At 42.6% G+C, this 17904-nt stretch overlaps 1 protein-coding gene across 4 annotated transcripts in view; it reads right to left on the reverse strand.

Annotated features, from left to right (window-relative positions):
- Positions 1 to 470: 470 nt before the first annotated feature.
- Positions 471 to 17904, reverse strand: part of SPI1 (Spi-1 proto-oncogene) — a 30517-nt gene continuing 13083 nt past the window's right edge. The window contains exons 1-4 of one of the 4 annotated variants that reach the window (XM_061610986.1): positions 12829 to 12877; positions 12402 to 12619; positions 6750 to 6903; positions 471 to 1515 (exon numbers count right to left, since the gene is read on the reverse strand). In XM_061610986.1, coding sequence (XP_061466970.1) covers positions 1199 to 1515; positions 6750 to 6903; positions 12402 to 12619; positions 12829 to 12862 — 723 coding nt within the window. In that variant the 5' untranslated portion in view covers positions 12863 to 12877 and the 3' untranslated portion in view covers positions 471 to 1198. Of the gene's footprint in view, positions 1516 to 6749; positions 6904 to 12401; positions 12623 to 12828; positions 12878 to 17904 lie in introns of those variants that run through there. The other 3 variants (XM_061610984.1, XM_061610983.1, XM_061610985.1) reach the window with 3 other exon arrangements.

The following is a 17904-nucleotide window of genomic DNA, read 5'->3' on the forward strand; positions in this document are numbered from 1 at the left end:
TGACTATTGGCCATGCAGGATGGGGCTGATGGGAGTTAAGGACCGCAGAGTCTCAGTTTCTGTCTCTGTCTGAGGAGGGGTGGGGCTGTAGCTCAGTGGCAGAGAGGGCACATGCTTTGCAAGCACAATATCTCAGGCTGAATCCCTGGCATCACCAGGTAGTCCAGGCAGTGTTAGGAAAGACCCCTGTCTGAAGCCCTGAAGAGCCACTGCCACTTAGTGTAGACAGTACTGAGCTAGATGGACCGTTGGTATGCCTTGGTACACTATAAGGCAGCCTCCTATGTTCTTATGGATCTGACATCCCTATGGTATGCTCATTGAGAATAACTTTTCCTCTACAGGTTTTTTTTTAAGGAAAAGGGAGGAAATAGGAAATGAAATCAACAATTTAACAACCCAAAGATCACCACTGAAGAGTCATTTATCAGTAAGACTTTGAAAATCAAAAACTGAAATAACTATACATATTGTTCTGATATAACCATATATATTGTTCTAAGTAAATGAATAATTGTATATTACAATTAAAGTATTTTTATACTTGAATGATTAATAATAAGTCTCTGTTGTAGATATGTACTCAGTGGTTGTTAGACTCGCTGAGCCATTACAGATTTAAGGAGTCTGTGTTGTACATATGCACTCAATGGTTGCTAGACTTACTTATGAGCCGTTACAGATTAATGCAGGAAATATGCTTTTCTTATACTTGGTTTTATTAAATATGTACATGTTATTCATATTTGCACAGTAAGATATTTCCAAGATCTGCAAACTTCTCTCTAGCCATGGAGAAATATAGCAGAGCCTGTATTAATGCTAGTTTAAAGCTGTAAGCTAAGGCAGTCTTTGAAGGTGAAATATTACTACCTGTGAAGGACAAAAAACTTCATCAGCTGCAAATTTTAATTACAGCACAATCAAATATTTTCTGAAAATAATACATCTATACATTTCTTTTTAAAAAAACAAATCCCTACTGTGTCCAGCTTGTTGTGTAGAAGCAAAGAAATCTGTAGGAATTTCAAAGATGAAGGAGGGAATTCGTACCAGAAACACTGAATGTTGATAGCCTCAAATAAGATGGGGGTGAGGGCTTGGGAAGCATAATAAAAGATGTGTTCAGCAACTCTGCTGCTAAGTCCAACCCATGTGTCTTTATTATTTGGCTTTTCAGGATTCCAGGCTCTATGCTTCAAAGAGTATAGTGCTTCCTATCCATGCTACTCCTTCCCATCACCTCTCCACTAAACTGATAGGTCAACTTCTTCTTGACTTTCTTGACCTCCCCAGTCTTGCCGTAGTTTCTCAGGGCCCGTGCCATCTTCTGATAGGTCATTTTCTTGCGGTTGCCCTTCTGTATGCCCCAGCGGTTAGCTAGTGCTTCTTTATGTTTGGAGGAGAACTGGAAAGTGCCCTTTTCTTTATCCACCCACCAGATGCTATCCTTCATATCTCCACTCCGAAGCAGGTCAAGAAGAAACTGGTAAAGTCGGATTTTCTTCTTACTGCCTGTAGGAAGAAATAAAGAAAGCAATGTCTGAGGACTAAAACTGAGCCAAAATGTCTCAGACACTTCTTTTAGACCATTTATGAGATGCTTCTTTTTCTCATTCCCTCCCCTAGAAAAAGGCGCTCTCTCCCATGTCGTTGTTGTTATTTATTTATTTTATTTTATTGTATTTATTTTCATTTCTAGACAGCCCATAGCTAATAGCTCTCTGGGCGGTGTACAAAACGAGATTAAAATACAATATAGAATAAAATCAGTAACAAAGGAACACATTAAACTAAAAACATTAAACATAAAGCATTAAACATTAAAATGCCTGGGAGTATAGCCAGGTCTTAACCTGGCGCCTAAAAGAAAGAACCGTAGGCGCCAGGCGTATTTCCTCCGGTAAGCTGTTCCATAATTCGGGGGCCACCACAGAAAAGGCCCTAGATCTAGTAACAGTCCTCCGGGCATCCTGGTGAGTTGGTACCCGGAGGAGGGCCTTAGATACTGAACGAAGTGAACGGGTAGGTTCATAGCAAGAGAGGCGTTCCACAAGGTATTGCGGTCCCACACCGTGTAAGGCTTTATAGGTCAACACCAGCACCTTGAATCTAGCTCGGAAACAAATAGGTAGCCAGTGCAAGCGAGCCAGGACAGGTGTTATATGCGCAGACCGATTGGTCCTCGTCAACAGCCTGGCTGCCGCATTTTGCACTAGCTGAAGTTTCCGAACAGTCTTCAAGGGCAGCCCTACGTAGAGCGCGTTACAGTAATCCAGTCTAGAAGTTACCAGAGTGTGAACAACCGAGGCGAGATCATCACTGTCCAGATAGGGGCGTAGTTGGGCTACTAAGCGCAGGTGGTAAAACGCATTCCATGCCACCGAGGCCACTTGAGCCTCGAGCGACAAGGAAGGGTCAAAAAGGACCCCCAAACTACGAACCTGTTCCTTCAAGGGGAGTGTAACCCCATCTAGAACAGGATAAGCATCCACCATCTGAGCAGGGAAAGAGCTCACCAACAGTGTCTCAGTCTTGTCTGGATTGAGTTTCAGTTTATTAGCTCTCATCCAGTCCATTATCGCGGTCAGGCAACGGTTCAGCACATCAACAGTCTCACCTGTGGAAGGTGAAAAGGAGAAGTAGAGCTGCGTGTCATCAGCGTACTGATGGCAACGCACTCCAAAACTCCTGATGACCGCACCCAGAGGCTGCATGTAGATGTTGAAAAGCATGGGGGACAAAACCGACCCCTGAGGGACTCCACAATGGAGAGTCCAGGGTGTCGAGCAATGTTGTTGTTGTTGTTGTGGCTTCTGCTATTCCCCACCCCTAACAGAACAATGTTATGTTTGGTGCATTAGAGAAGGATGCAGAATGGTGGTTAAACTGGCGACATAGTTGCTGCTGTTGCCACATGCAGCAACTACAGACGCGCACACACACACACACCCCTCCCCAATGCCAGCTCTACCACTGCTGCTGCTAATGGTGAGTCCTACGCTCCTTAGAAATGGTTAGAGAATTTCTTCTCCTGCTGGAGAAATTCAGTAAAATGATCTCCCCAATTTCTCTGCCCAAAAATAGTGTAGAGAATTTTGAGAGGCCGTTTGCATGTTGCTCAAGAGAGGTCCCTTAGAAGGAACACTGGACACTGTTTTGTACCAGATCAGGCCATTGGTCCATTTAGCTCAGTATTGTCTAGAAGGACTGGTTGCAGCTCTCCAGGGTTTCAGAGAGGAGTCATTCTGAGCCCTGTGCAGAGGTGCCAGGGTTTGAACATGGATTTTTTTGCATGCACAGCATGTGCTCTACTACTGAGCTATGGCCCTTCTCCTTTCACCAGAAAGAGTTCACAATGTCCAGGCAGAAGGGGATATTGCAGGCCTCATCTTGAGTACTGCATCCTGTTCTGGATGCAGATGGACCACAGTTTAAGAAGGATATGGACAAACTGGAAGAGGTCCAAAGGAGGGTAACAAGGATGATCAGAGGACTGTGAGGAGTGACTGAAACAAAGCCCTGTGAGGAGAGACTGAAAGAACTGGGCATGTTTAGCCTTGAGAAGACTGAGGGGAGACCAGAGCTTGGAAGTAATTCGTTACAAGTAACGAATTACTTGTAATTCATTATTTTTTTGAGGAACATTTTGATTGTAATAGAACTAGGAGTAATTGTATTACTTTTGTGGAGTAATTATAATGTTTCCAGCATTACTTTTGGACATTACTTTTTGGGGGGAAGCACGGGAAGTCTTCTGCTCCTCTGATTTGTGGATGAAAATCATGTGCCTCAACCTGGGCTTCTGTGCAGCGTCGCTCTTCTCTCATGCTCTGTGGGTGGGTAGGAAGGAGGCGATGAGGGAGGAGGTGGAGAGTGAGATGAGGTGGAGTGGAGAAAACTATTGTTTTAAAAAAATGGATGGTAGTGGTGAAGAATGGAGTGGAGGAAAAAACGGCACCAGAGGGCAAGAATATGAATAAAGGAGGAGAAGGAGACAGCAGCAGAATGGAGATAAAGAACTGTGGAGGTGAAAGATGACACTGTGTGTGTGTGTGTGTGTGTGTGTGTGTGTGTGTGTGTGTGTGTGTGTGTGTGTGTGTGTGAATACTGTGTTTGCACTTGGCACACTAAGTCTCTCTGGCTACTGTGCTGCATTTGCAGTATTTTAACTTTTTTGTGTCTCGGGAAAATGTTTGCTTGGGTGAGTGTCCCTCACTTGCTTGGGTGGCAGGGCAGGGTCTGGGAGGTGGTTAAGTGAGAGAGATTATGCTTACTGGTTGAGGGGGGGTTGCACTTGGTTTGATGTGCAAAGATCTGAGTAGTGGCCTCTGCCTCCCTCCCCGCCTCCCTTACCACCATTGCTATTTTATGGATAAAAAGAATTATTCTACTACCTCAGTATGTGTGTGTTTATTTTTAATGTTGTTTTAGGCTACTTAGATGTGCAGCAGCCAAGGCTAGCACCTTGTAGGCATTTTTTTAAAAAAGTAAATGAAATGTAATTGTAGTGATCACTTTTGAGAAAAAGTAAAGTAATCAGTTACTTTCAGAGCAATTGTAATTGTAACGGTAATTACTATTTGGAGGGGCATGTAATTGTAACTGATTTATTACTTTTAAAAGTAATCTTCTAAGCTCTGGGGGAGATATCATAGCATTCTTCAAGTACTTGAAAGGTTGCTACACAGAGTAGGGCCAGGATCTCCTCTCGATCAGCTCAGAGTGCAGGACACGGAATAATGGGCTCCAGTTACAGGAAGTTAGATTTTGACTGAACATCAGGAAAAACTGTTAGAATGGCACAACAATGGAACCAATTACCTAGGGAGGTGGTGGGCTCTCCGACACTGGAGGTATTCAAGAAGCAGTTGGACAGCCACATGTTGGATATCTTTAAATGAATGAATTATACATGCTATCCATCCCAAGTTCTTATTATGAACAACAGTGGTGGCAGCAGCAGCAACATAGGTGTTGGGATCCAAACCTGAGCAGCAATCTGAGCTCTGATGAAGAGGAGCCAGCCAGATCCATCAGATTAGTGGCACCAAAGGTGCTGGAAGTGGCCCAGGCTCCAATATCATGACTGGGTCTAAATTTTTTGGATCAGTGGCCCTTAAGCTAGGGACCCTCACAGCATGCACTCCCACAAGGTCCTGTCCCCCTGCACACCAGGGACCATACATATCCCCATATTGGCCCATCAATACAGGTAACAAACCTAGAAGGATGTGTCCCAGAGGAGATGGAGTGCTAAGCTCTGAGCCAGAGGTTTGCCCCTTTAAGGCCTTCCACTTCTCAAGGAAAATGTGAAACCTGGGAAGGGTGATCTGACCCTGAAGCAATAAAAGGCTTCAGTCCAGTTCTAGACTTTGTTGGATCAAGTTGCTCACTTGGAATGCTCCATGGTGTTGCTTTGTGACCATCTTGGCAATGTTAGGACAGGACATTAATGCACATGGTGGTTTACAGAATATTAAGCAAAAAACAAATATGTTGGAACCAAATATGTTGAAAAACAAAAAAGATTATATTACAATTCAAAGAAATTTTGTATATCTGCATGCAAGCATCAGCTTATATAATTTTCTTAACAAAATACATTTTCATCATATCAGAAATCAATTATTAATAATAACAATCTTCATAGAAGTGTACAGCTTCTGCCAATAGTCAATAAATGATATATGATGAAGGGGACTGTGGTCCACAAAAGCATATGTCATAACAAATGTGTTAGTCTTTGATGTGCCACAATACTCTTTGTTGGTTTTGCTACAACAGAGATTTACCTTAATAATAGTGTCTTGTTACACTGGTACAATTTTTGGTAATTGTATAAGGGACTAAGGAAGAAAAATAATCCAAAGGTGTAATAATGATTATTCAGCCAAAATGGATTACTGGACCAGCTTCCCATTGAGGAGCTGGCAGAAATACGTACTGTATAGCTTCTTTGAACTGTAACATAAATTCTAATAGCAATCTCAGTTCTCCAAGTGGCAGTTCTTGTGTAGCCAAACAGCACACACAAGAGAGAAATATCAGGATGCCAGGGGAATCCCAAATACAAATACCTTTTAGAAAGAAAAAAACTGAAGGGGGGCGAAAAATCCCAAAACAGCCCAATGAAAACTGAACATGCTCAGTGGGCACGGAATACTGACTGACTGTTGGGGAGAAAAATGGGGAACTGGAGTGAGGGGGGATGGAGTGGAATGGCTGGAATCCTCAGCAGAAACACTCCACATTGCAACATTTGGTTGCAGGTCCCACTTGTAGTTTTATTAAAGTTGTTACACAATTGCATACAGAATATTCAGTACATGGTTTAAACTGAAGCTGAACCTTTATAGTTGATCATAGTGAGCAGCTTACACCAATCAATATTTCAACAGTGGGGAAGGCAATCAAGGGGAGGGGGAGGCAAGTGTAACCAGAGATAATGTGGACAAATGTATAGACACTTAAAACTTTATTTCACTTGCTCATGAGTAGTTAGGGGTTAATCCAATGGCTTAAAATAGATGGATATGGGGAAAAGATTAAAAGTAGAGGGGTGTGTAAAACCAGGTAGGAGTTCAGAGGGAAAGTTCCAGGTATAAGAGACAGCAAGGGAGTCACTCAAGGGAACAGGAGGCTTTCAGGATAGCAGAGTTGGAAGAAGGAAGTGTGGTCAGTGGCAGAATAGAAAGGCAGAGTAGGCCACAATGCTGAACACAGTCGCTTGTGTTTTATTTGCTGACCTGCTTCTCCACTCAAAATTCCAGGGCCAGGCTCCCCAACATCAGTCTCCCCATCTGATACTTCCAATGGGGGGCTCTGTCTCTCGAGATCTTCGTCGTCAGAACTACGCTGATGAGAGGGATATATGCACACTGTGCGAGGCACAAAGGTAACCTGTGGGATGCAAAAAGAATATTGGAGATAAAGGGTGTTGCAAGAATAGAAAGACCACCAAGTAAAGAAGGTAGGTGCAGAGGCAAGTGTGACACAGGAAATTTTAGAACTTTGCCATTTCATTCAAATGCTTAGGATGCAGGCAGATATACATCAAAAAGTGGCTCATAGCATTGTGAACATGCTTTGACTTTTCCTTTTCATGTACCCATGGCTGTAGACTCATGAGTAGTTGCAGAAACATGTCATTTTGACTGTCATGCCAACTCACAGGTACATTTTCCTTGCAAAAAATGCACAACAGTGTGTTGCTGGGGAAAACAAACTGTTCTTTTTTAATATGTTCAGCTCTATTTCATTTGTTCATAAAAGCAAATGCCTCATCCTTCTCTTTGCTCATGTGTACAAGAAATATGTGATAAGTATGTTTGGAACAAAGAGGGACAAAAGATATCTTAAAATATAAGATATGTAAGTCCATTGCTTATAGACTATGCAGGAGGTCAGGCAGCGGACATCTGATGTTTTTCTGTTGATGTTATTCTGAAATGCCTCAGTAAAGAATGTGCAATTATGTTGCTTCAGGGGTACAGTGACAGGCGGTTAATGACTTGGCAAATTGACTGGAGATGAGTAAGGTTGGAAGGGCTGGGATTGGGTAACTGTGTGTGCACATTTCCTGCCAAACCTTCAAGTGTAAAACTACTGACCTTAACCACGGAGTCACACTGTGCACCTTACAGTTAAACAAAACTGCAGCCTTAAAGGCAGCGGGGAAGGGAGGAATGGAGAGGCAGGATCTAGATTTGGCGCTCAATTTTCAAAGCAAATTTCCTCTTCATATAACATCCAAGGAATGTCATTGAGGCTATTGAAATCTCCCAGTGGTGGTGGTTGACACCTCATTTTGTCTATAGTGAAATTCAATGGAAATTTGGAAGTTCTTCCTCAGGTGAAACTTCTGAGGCATTCTGAGGGAAGCCAAAAGAACTTCATTAAGTCTGGTGAAATTTGTTCACAGACTTGCGCATCCCCCGTATAGGTTATTGACTGCTACAGAAGAGTCAGGAAGAAAAGACTGTTGTGGTGAGCATGCTTGGGCAAATATGTCAACTTCAGTTTCACTCAGTTTATCATTTTTCCAGTCTTAAGTTTGGTTCTTCACATTTCCACATCAGTTTTTGGGTTTTAAGTCCTCATGAAAATTCAACAGAATTTTAATGGCAATTCTTCCTATTATACGCATTTGTAAATGCATTTTTTTCCTAATATACACATTTTGGCAAATCCCTAATATAATTCATTTTATATGTTATTTTCACTAATATATGCATTTATATGCATGCTATATCCTAGGGTATGCATTTTTGTACATGCTACTTGGCCAGGAGATTGTGCTGCAAAATTCAGAGAAGTGTGAATTGTGAAGGATGCTGTGTTTCCATCCATACATTGTTTTGGAAAGTGCAAATTAGGTAAATTCTGCTTTAAATATGAACAGAATCGAATTTCTTCCCTATCCAGTAGTGTAGTGGCAAATTCAGAAATGTCGGGTCCCTTCATGATAGTCACACCATGCTCCCTTACAGCCACACTCCCAGAATTTATTGTCTCTTCTGTAGTTACAGAATTATAATAAAACTGCTGTGTGCATAGGCTCACCCCTCCCATCCTCTGGGGGCTAGATGTTGTGAGAAACCTTTTGATTTTAAGAATTCAGAAATGAAGCCAAGTGTGGGACTGAGATTTGGGAGACCAAAGTACTTTGCCATGAAGCTCACATCTCACTTACCTTAGGAGCCAACCAGCATGAAAGTGGAGGTGTGTGTTAGCTACTGAGAAGAGTCTTCTCAGTGAATGAATCACCTCCTTTCACCCTGATTGGCTCCAATCTGCTTGAAAGGACAAGAAAGCATGCTGTTAGCCAATAAAGCAGACTCTCTTCAGTGGCTAACATGCTCCCCTTTCATGCTGATTAGCTTGTACATAGGGACCCTGCTGGGACCCTGCTCCCAAAAAAGTAAGGGGTCTACAACCTCCCACAACCCTGGACAACTACACCCCTACACTGTCCTTAGGCAATGAGTTCCAAAGAAGAAATATGATAGGAATTATACAATAAATACAGAGTGTTATTATCTACTGTTGCTAATTAATAAAAATTCAGCAAAAAGTAATTTTAAAAAGAATGAGATTGTGCCAGGAGTGTATGTCAGAAGGAAAAAGAAAGAAAGGAGGAGAACGTGAAGCTTTTGACCAGCAAATATAGCTCTGACCTATTACTTAAAACCTATTACCATCATCCTGTCCCTGGCTGTGGACACACTAGTCGCCAGTTTGCATTAGCCACACCTGGAGGGGGAAACGGGTTGATCTGGTGATCAGTTGCAAAATCTCTTTGAAGCTGAATTTTAAAAAAATGCACCTGAGCTGATCCCACCAGGTTTTATTGTAAAAAGGGGTGGGGTTTGACTAGTGTCGTGTGCTCCTGTCTTCACAAGAGAGAGGTGTAGACGCGGCAGAACAGGGAGTATGTTTCTACCCCCTATCTCAACAGAAACTCCAAACGTCTCTCAAAGGATGAGTTCCTCTTCTTTTCTATATTGTTTCTCAGTAAGAATCTATGTGTTTCCCAGATTTCCTTTGTTTTGTCAATGGTGACTGAATCAGTGTTTGAATATATGCGATATTACAATGTCCAAAAGTATTACAAATTAATGCACAACATTCCTACCAGTGATTAATGTGATGATATAGAGCAGCCTTTCCCAGCCTGGTAGACTTTCGACCTGGTAGAGGTTTTTGACTACAATCTGTTTGGACAACTGGCTGAGACAAGTTATAGTTAAAAACATCTGAGGGGAACCAGGTTGGGAAATGTGGATAGAGAGAGCTCTTTCAAACCTCCATTGTGCTTTCCACATTACTGGGATCTGACACCTCATGACCACAGGAACCATTTCACCCAGACATTTTCCCCAAACAACTATGGTAGCATTTAGAAGTGCTATGCGACCAAAAATTTGGTTCCTTTCCACTTGGATGTGTCTCTGCCAGGAGGCAGCAGCAGCCACTGAGATGGCTCAGGTGGGGCACTGCTGCTTTCCCAGCTTCTGAACACAGTGCATCGCTGCTGCTGACCAAGAAGGTGGGTGAGGCGCAAGGAGCTTGGTGCAGGGTGGCGTGTGGCAGCAAAGCCAATCCAACATGACTGCCACTGCACACTACACCATGCTGAGCTCCCTACGCCTCACCCCTCCTCATCTCGGTCAGCAGCAGGGAGAGCAACGGTGGCCCATTTGCACTGCTTCACCGACTGTTACTGCCAGGAGGGAAGGCATTGTTTGTCTGCTAAGGTGGACAAGGCCCTCATCATGCAGCCAGCCTATCTTTTTCTTTCTAGCCATTTCAAAAGTAACATTCAAAAGATAACATATTCTAGATGCCTAACCATGGAATTACCTATGATGAATAGTAATTGTCTTTGTTTAGATGAGTTGTTCCATTTTACAATAAATAATTTTACTGACATATGATGAAGTATAAAATTGATGGTCTCGTCTGAGGTAAGTTATCAAATAGTCGGTTCCCAGTCCTGCTTGCGGGTTTCCCATGGGCATCTGGTTGGCCACTGTGAGAAAAGGATGCTGGACTAGATGGGCAACTGGCCTGATCCAGCAGGCTGTTCTTATGTTCATATGAGTACACTGTGATATGTGACCATGTTTGCTGTGCCCAAAGTAGAACTGTTGATTTGTTTTCATGTGAAAGCTCTTGAAGGCAATGAAAATGCATTTCTTCAGAGGCAATGTGGGATGGAGGTGATGTAGATAAGGTTAGTGTGCTATCATAAGGCAAAACAGGTTCAAGTGAATGACTTAATAAATATGTGAAACAAAAAAAACCCTCTTTGTGATGTTTAACACACACAAAACACATACAGGCTGTGTTTTTCAGGCTCACGTGTTATGTTAATTGTGTGGCTGCAGCGCTGTCAGGAGGGATCCCAGGTGTTTGTGTGTGTAGGAGGACCTTATTCCCATCAAAACTGTATCACTTGGGGAAGGGAGGTTTAACCCTGCCCTCCCTAGCTGTGTTGTAACCAACAAAAATCAGCCTCCCACTCTGCAATTAGCAGTAGATTTTTTAAAAGCTCATATTGGCATCTTTCTCCTTTTTCAAAATACTGGGCACATCTGCTTGACAATTCAGAAGTTGAATTAGCCTTTGTAATGCAGATTCTCTAGGTACTCGTATTATTTATTTATTTAAAAGGTTTCTTGTCCACTTTTCAAAAAGGAGATTCAATTTCAACTTACAATCAAAAACAGTAATGCCTTTCGTCTTTTCAGTGACTCTGATGTGAAAAGGAAACTCCCATCTCTGCATCAGTGCGGCTATGAGCTCATCTACATGGTGCTTTAGTGTGTGTTTGGTGTTACTCATAGTACTCTCCTTTTAATTTGCATGGTTCACATGACATTATCAGCAAACATGCAGTTTCCCCCCTGTAAATCCATATTAATCCAATCCAATCCAATATTATCAGAATATGAAAAGGGAAGAAAAAGTCTCAACTGCACTGCACTCCTGATGCTTTTAGGTGGGTATAGCAATTGTTCCCTTCTCAACACCCACTCCCTCCTCCTCCCTTCGTTCATTTTGTTTCCCGAGGGCTAAGAAGCAACTTCCAGCTGCTCTGCAACAATCAGCCCTTAACGTGATTGATCCTTCCCCTCAGTGTGAATAAAAAACAGTGTGTTTGCAGCTGGAATTGAGCCCTTACTGTGGACAGTGCAAATTGAAAACAGAGGTAAAAAAAAAAGCATCTGTAATATGAACTAATGCTCCCGTGGGGATAAGCCCAATAACAGCTTGGTTATACTCAGTAGTGGCCACTGAATCCAGCTGCTCTGTGAGTCAGCATGCAGAAAAAAGCACTACTTCTCTATATAAAATCTTAGGTACATGTATGATTTTGATTGGGGGAGGAAAAGGTTAAGCAACTCCTTCCATCCTGTCATTCCACTACAAAGAGTCAATGGGAGCTTCCCTTCCAAAGCTAATAGGAGGGCAATTATTATTGAGACCGCAACAAGGGAGGAAGGCATTAATAAAACCTCTCTAGGCCCCATAGTCTTGATCTCCTCATGCCCACTATTTCTAGTAAAAACAATAATGCAGCTTCACATGTTACATTTAAATGGCACACATAATTTTGGTCGTAAAGTGATAGCTTGTGTTTGTTTTTTATTTATTTTTTTAAGTCAGGAAAATCACACACTACTGCAGGTAACATCTAGCTCTGCCCTCGTTTGGTCTCTCTGTTAATCTATATCTGTGTCACATTTTTATTAAACAGCAACAGTTTCTATTGTGGTTCATTTTCTATAACTTTACTTTCCAGGGTCTTTTTTACCTTGTACTAAAACTTTATGTAAAAACAAAAAGTCATAAAGAATTTCTACAGAGGTACATATCTGGGTGCTGATTGTTACCTGGTGATTGTGGTTGATCCCAAAATGTGTGGCAGGGATCCCGGAATCTAGAACATGCATCTGTTCAATCTCCATATGCCGGTAGAGCTGCTGCAGCTGAGGTGGCTGTACGCTTTGGAGCTCTGCAAAGTGGTTGTCCCCAAAGGTCTCAAACTCTGTGTGCATGTGGTGGGGGTGATATTCCCAGCAGTGGTCTGATGGACATAAAAACAATTCACCTGCTAAACATGGAAGGAAGTCAGTCAGTCCTTGGTTTTTGAATAATACCAAGAAGCTAGCTAAAACTCTTTTCAGCATCATTTGACACAGACCTTGTTTCCATATGAATACATAGAATTTGAACTGGAACCCATTATCTGTGGCAGGATTTGTGTTTCTGCAGACCTCAGCAGGTTTCAAGGCTACCCTGGCAATGTGCATTACTTACTGTTGGCAGTGAGCAGTAGCACTGCCAGTAGCATAGTGGCAAATGCAGAAGTTCAGTGTCCCTTCTTGATAGTCACAGCCATGCCCTTCCCCCCTTTTTCGCTGCTGGGTTAATGTCTTCTCCCACGAGAACAGATGTCCCTAGGAGCCAATAAGCATGAGAGGATAGAGTATTAGCTACTGGAAAGAGTATTCTCAGTGGCTTCCCACCTCCTTTCACTCTGATTGGCTCTAATCAGCAGGAAGGGACAAGGAAACATATTAGAAAACTCTTCTAAGTGGCTAACACACACTTCTTTCATGCTGATTGGCTCATAGGATGCTGGAGACATAGGGACACTGCTGGAACCCTGCTCCCAAAAAAAGTAAGGGGTCTAAGACCACCCCAAACCCCAGATGACTACACCCCTGAGTACTGCAATTTTCAGGAGGCAACTGAGAGCTAGTAACCATTTAACATTTTCCAGAGTGGCCTGATAGAGTGTCACTCTGGAGCATTATTGGAAATTTAAAATGGCAGTGGACTCACCCACCACCCTCTGCTGGATCAAAACTGAGTTGAAGGAAAGGATGGGCTAAGTCAAGGACAGGCAGCAGCCCCATAGGCATTCAGCAAGTGCCTAAGCAGCTTGGCCTGAATCTCAGTTTTGATTGTAGAAAAAACACAAACCTTTAGCCCTTATGGTCAGTGGCCAGCAGCTAGCAGCGCGCAATACTTCCACATGCAGCTATGTCACACAGTTATTTCCCTGTAGCACAGATGTGCATCAGCTAACTTGCCATGGGAGCCCCATACTAAAACAAATTTAGAGTGACTTAGTCACCAGTGGCAGTATTTAAACATTGTACAGCACGTGACAGCAGCCAGCTGGATTCAGTAACACCTGGATAATCAGACATAGTCACCAGTGGTAGTATTTAAACACTGTATAGCACATGATAGCAGCCAGCGGGATGCATGGACACCAGGATAACCAGTAGTATTAGGCATTATACCATCATTGCTCAAACAGACAGCTCTAAGTAAAATGCCTATAAATGCTAAACCCTATGAAAGTTTTGTTTGTAAAACAGTCTCTTGATAATAAATTCAGTGTACACACTGAATTTTATGCAAAGCAGTGCTGTGCATTGCTGATGCTACTGACAATTAGAGATGTGAAGGCCTGGGGAAAAAACAGAAAAATTCAGGAAAAAAGTGTGCCTTCCCACATTTTCCCCATTTCCCCTCATTTTTCCAGAAAAAATGGAAAAATTAGGAAAACAAAACCAAAAACCAATTTCCCCTCAATTTTTCTGACCCCCCCCCCGGCCTTCACATCTTTAGCGACAATAAAGCTCTCAACCTTTCAGAAATGACATTCAAATTAAAATGTGTTCCAGATGCCTAACTGTGGAAATACCTATGCGGATAATAATTTTATTCTTACAGATGAATTGTTCCATTTTACAATAAATAATTTTATTGACACATTATGAAGTGAAAGAATGATGGTCTTGTCTGAGGTAAGCTATCAAATAGTCAATTCTGAGTCGGGAACTGTCCAAGTTGGGTATAGGAGCACTGCTCTTCAGTGGTTCCACTCATACCTCTATGGCTGCTTCCAGAGGTGATTCTGGGGGATTTCTGCTTGAAGAGACTGTCTTGAACTTATGCCATGCTTAACTTCAATGAAACTCCTGAGCAAGGTCATCCTGGGATTTGGAGTATGGTGTCATCAGTATATGGATGATACTTATATCTGAAACCCAGGTGAGGCATGGAGGTACTAAATCAGTGCATAGCCATGGCAATAGACTGGGTGAGGCCCAAAATTTGGGGGTATTGTTCTTGAGTGATTTGTCTGCCCAGGTGAGTGGTGTACAACCTATTACAGCTGTACTCACCCTGCAGGAGGACACTCGAAGTATGGAGGTGCTTACTGACCCATCTTTATCGCTAGAGGCACAAGTGGTGTCTGTGGTCCAGGGCACTTTCTACTGGCTGAGGCTGGTATGTCAACTATAACCTGACCTGGGTAGAGATAGCCTGGCTTCAGTGATCTATCACCTGGTAACCTCTGCTTGGATTTCTCCCTACAGAGATTGGGTATTAGAAATATAATATATCAGTATGTTATCATCTTTGCTGGTTCCTGATCCATTTCCAAATCCAACTGAAAGTGTTAATTTTGGTCTTTAAATAATCTTTCCCAGCCCTCCAGCCCCGAGATCTTTCCAACTGGAGATGTTAGGGGTTGAATCTGGAACCCCTGTGCACACAATGCATTTGCTCCCGCACTAAGTTCTGATACTTATTGTCCTATACATTTTCTGTAATTGTCGAGTGTTCATTGCTGCTGGTGGTTCTGTAGCTTCCTGCTCTAAGGATGGTGTGGGGAAAGGGTGAAGTTTTTTTTGATCCCAAGGAAACATCAGTAGGAACTGGGCGACGTTTAAATGCTGGAGTCATTCTGAGAAATGTCATATGAAGTGAAAGAGGATGTGAGAAAATGGTTTGCTGTAGAGACATGGAGAGTGTTTGTCTAATGTAGTGAAAGGTTAAAGGAAGGACAAGACCCACTTCCCTCTCCTTATTTGTGGGGAAGGGTGGATATATTCATCTATTTGGACACAGAACCAAGTCACCCTCCAAAAGGCCTTGTTTTGCTCTCCATTTCTACTCTGTAGAAAATCATCCTTCATGATTAGGATTAGAGGACTTTTATATTTTTCTGTTTTTAAGTATCAGCTATTAGCTATACAGAGGTCAGACATCCATGTTTCTTATATTTCAGTTATGATTTCATCCAACTTTAACAAAAGTCTGAAATTCAACAGTCTGAAATCAAAATATGAATTTTGTCATATGTGATCACCATTTTTTTTTGTAAGCTAGTGCTCCCCCCTCTTTTTATCCCTAGGTGACACACGGGATGTTACTTTAACCGACTTCCTTCCTTCCTTCTTCAGAACTTCATACAGAATTTGGTCAGATTTTCACGGACACTGGTAAAGAGATTTAACTGTAGAAGAGAGACTGAAGGATACAGAAAGTGAGAAGAGAAAGAACAACAGCAAAAAGAGAGAGAATTACAAAAGTTTCTCCAACTTGTACAGTTATTTTAAGAAAGATTAGCTCAGGCAGCTTGTTTGTCCTGTGAGTTAATTAATAAAGAAGCTGTTCTGGGCAGGGGAGTTCTATTTTTTTGTAAGTCACTCAGGGCAGTATCCAGTGACCTCATTCTGTTAGCGCAAGGATTTGTGCTTGCACAATGGGACTTTCCTCCCTCTCTTACCCCCCCCCCACTATGTGCCCCACACACTCCCCAAATTGGCTCTGGGGGGTTGGGGAAAACCGAAAACAGATTTAGGGGGCACACCTGGTGGGAGGAGGAAGTTCTGTGCACAAACATAAATCCTTGTGCTAATGGGATGAGAAACTTAGCACTACTTTGGACACAAGCCTCAGAAGCTTTGCTGAACAGTATATTAATTTCCCCTTTTAAACAGGGCAAAATGTCTTACACAGATGGTGTTTGGGGATATTTTACTACTTTAAACCAAGTTCAAATGCATCTCACAGTAGAAAAATGACCCGAAAACAAATCCATAGAGTGGATGGTAGAAGAACTGCACATTAAGCATGCTTCCCTGGATCAGTTTTTGAAATTGCTGGACATTTTCCCATACTTTCCATTGGCTAGAACAAAAATGCATCCCAAATGCAAAAATCAGTAGGTTTCTTGTTGTGTTTTTTTTTTGTCCCAGGCTCTTTTTTTCCTTTCCGAAACAGAACTCTGCATGGACACTAATTTATTTCCCTGTGTCAGTTTTTGTTGGGTTTAAAAAAACAACAACTTTGCTCCAATTCTTTACGTCATCTGGGACAAAAAAGCACCCTAAATGCAAAAATCAATTGACTCCTTGGGGTATTTTATGGACCTACCAGGTGTTTTTTGCTTACAGAAAGAAAGCTGTAAATGGCAAGTGTCAGAGCCTGGAATTTGAGGACAGTGTGAACTGGGCTCCTACTGGGAGGAAGGGTGGGATATAAATCTAATAAATAAACAAAAAATAAAAATACTGTGCAGGTGTCCCCTGTCCCCTAGGAGGACTACACATTGTAGGCTTCTGTGTAAATTCTAAAATGAAAATTGCCCTTGAAGTAGGATTTTATGCCATGCCCATTTAAGAAGGTTTAAAATAAATAAATAGTCCTTTCATTGACATCCCTGTGCCCAGAACAGTCTCTTCCAAAGGAGTTGCTTTTGACTTCCTCCCTGTTTGTTTTAAGTGAGTTTTAGAGGGCTTTTAATTTCATTTCACTTTTTATTGAAATGACAAATTGGGTTTAAGCTGCCTTTTCTCTCTTTTAAACTATAATAAGGCTTTTTGAATTATTGGAAATTGTTGTATGCAGCTGTTTTCTTTTCTTACTATATGATATTTTTCTAAGCGTTTACAACTAGTGGGATGCTTGGAGGCGAGGCGAGGTGGTGATGGCGGTGGATGAGGCACCTGGCGGTGGCAGCAGCAACACATGGGTGAGTGGCTGGCTGAATGGGCCTGGGTGGGAGGGAGGGAGGCCAATAGGGGGGAGGGAGGGGGACTGGTGACCCATGGATGAAGGGGAGAGGGCTGGTGATGTGGGGGGGAGGGAGAGTGGGTGCACTGGTGACCCATGGGGGGGGGGGAGTGAGTGCTGGTGACCAGTGGGGATGAGGAAGGGCTGGTGACCCATGAGGAGGGCTGCATTGGTGACCTGTGAAGGGAGGGGGGAGGGAGGGAGCACTGGTTACCCATGGGGGTCAGGGCACCACTGGCGACCTGTGGGTTGGGGAGGGAGAGGCAGTGCTGGCGACCAGTGGGGAAAGGGAGCACTGGCAGTCCATGGGAAGGAGCACTGGTGACAGTGAGATTGGTGAGCGAAGCAAGCAGGGGCAGAGCCCCTAGTAAGTTAAATGTTTTTAGATATCAGTTTTAAATGTTCTTATATTAATTGCAAGCCACCTTGAGATAACTCTGTTTTGAAAGGCAACAGATAAATTCTTCTGTAAATTCTTAAATAAATAAATCACAATATTGTGTCTTCTGA

Source organism: Rhineura floridana, chromosome 2 (genome assembly GCF_030035675.1).
Source record: "Rhineura floridana isolate rRhiFlo1 chromosome 2, rRhiFlo1.hap2, whole genome shotgun sequence".
Lineage (NCBI taxonomy): Eukaryota > Metazoa > Chordata > Lepidosauria > Squamata > Rhineuridae > Rhineura > Rhineura floridana.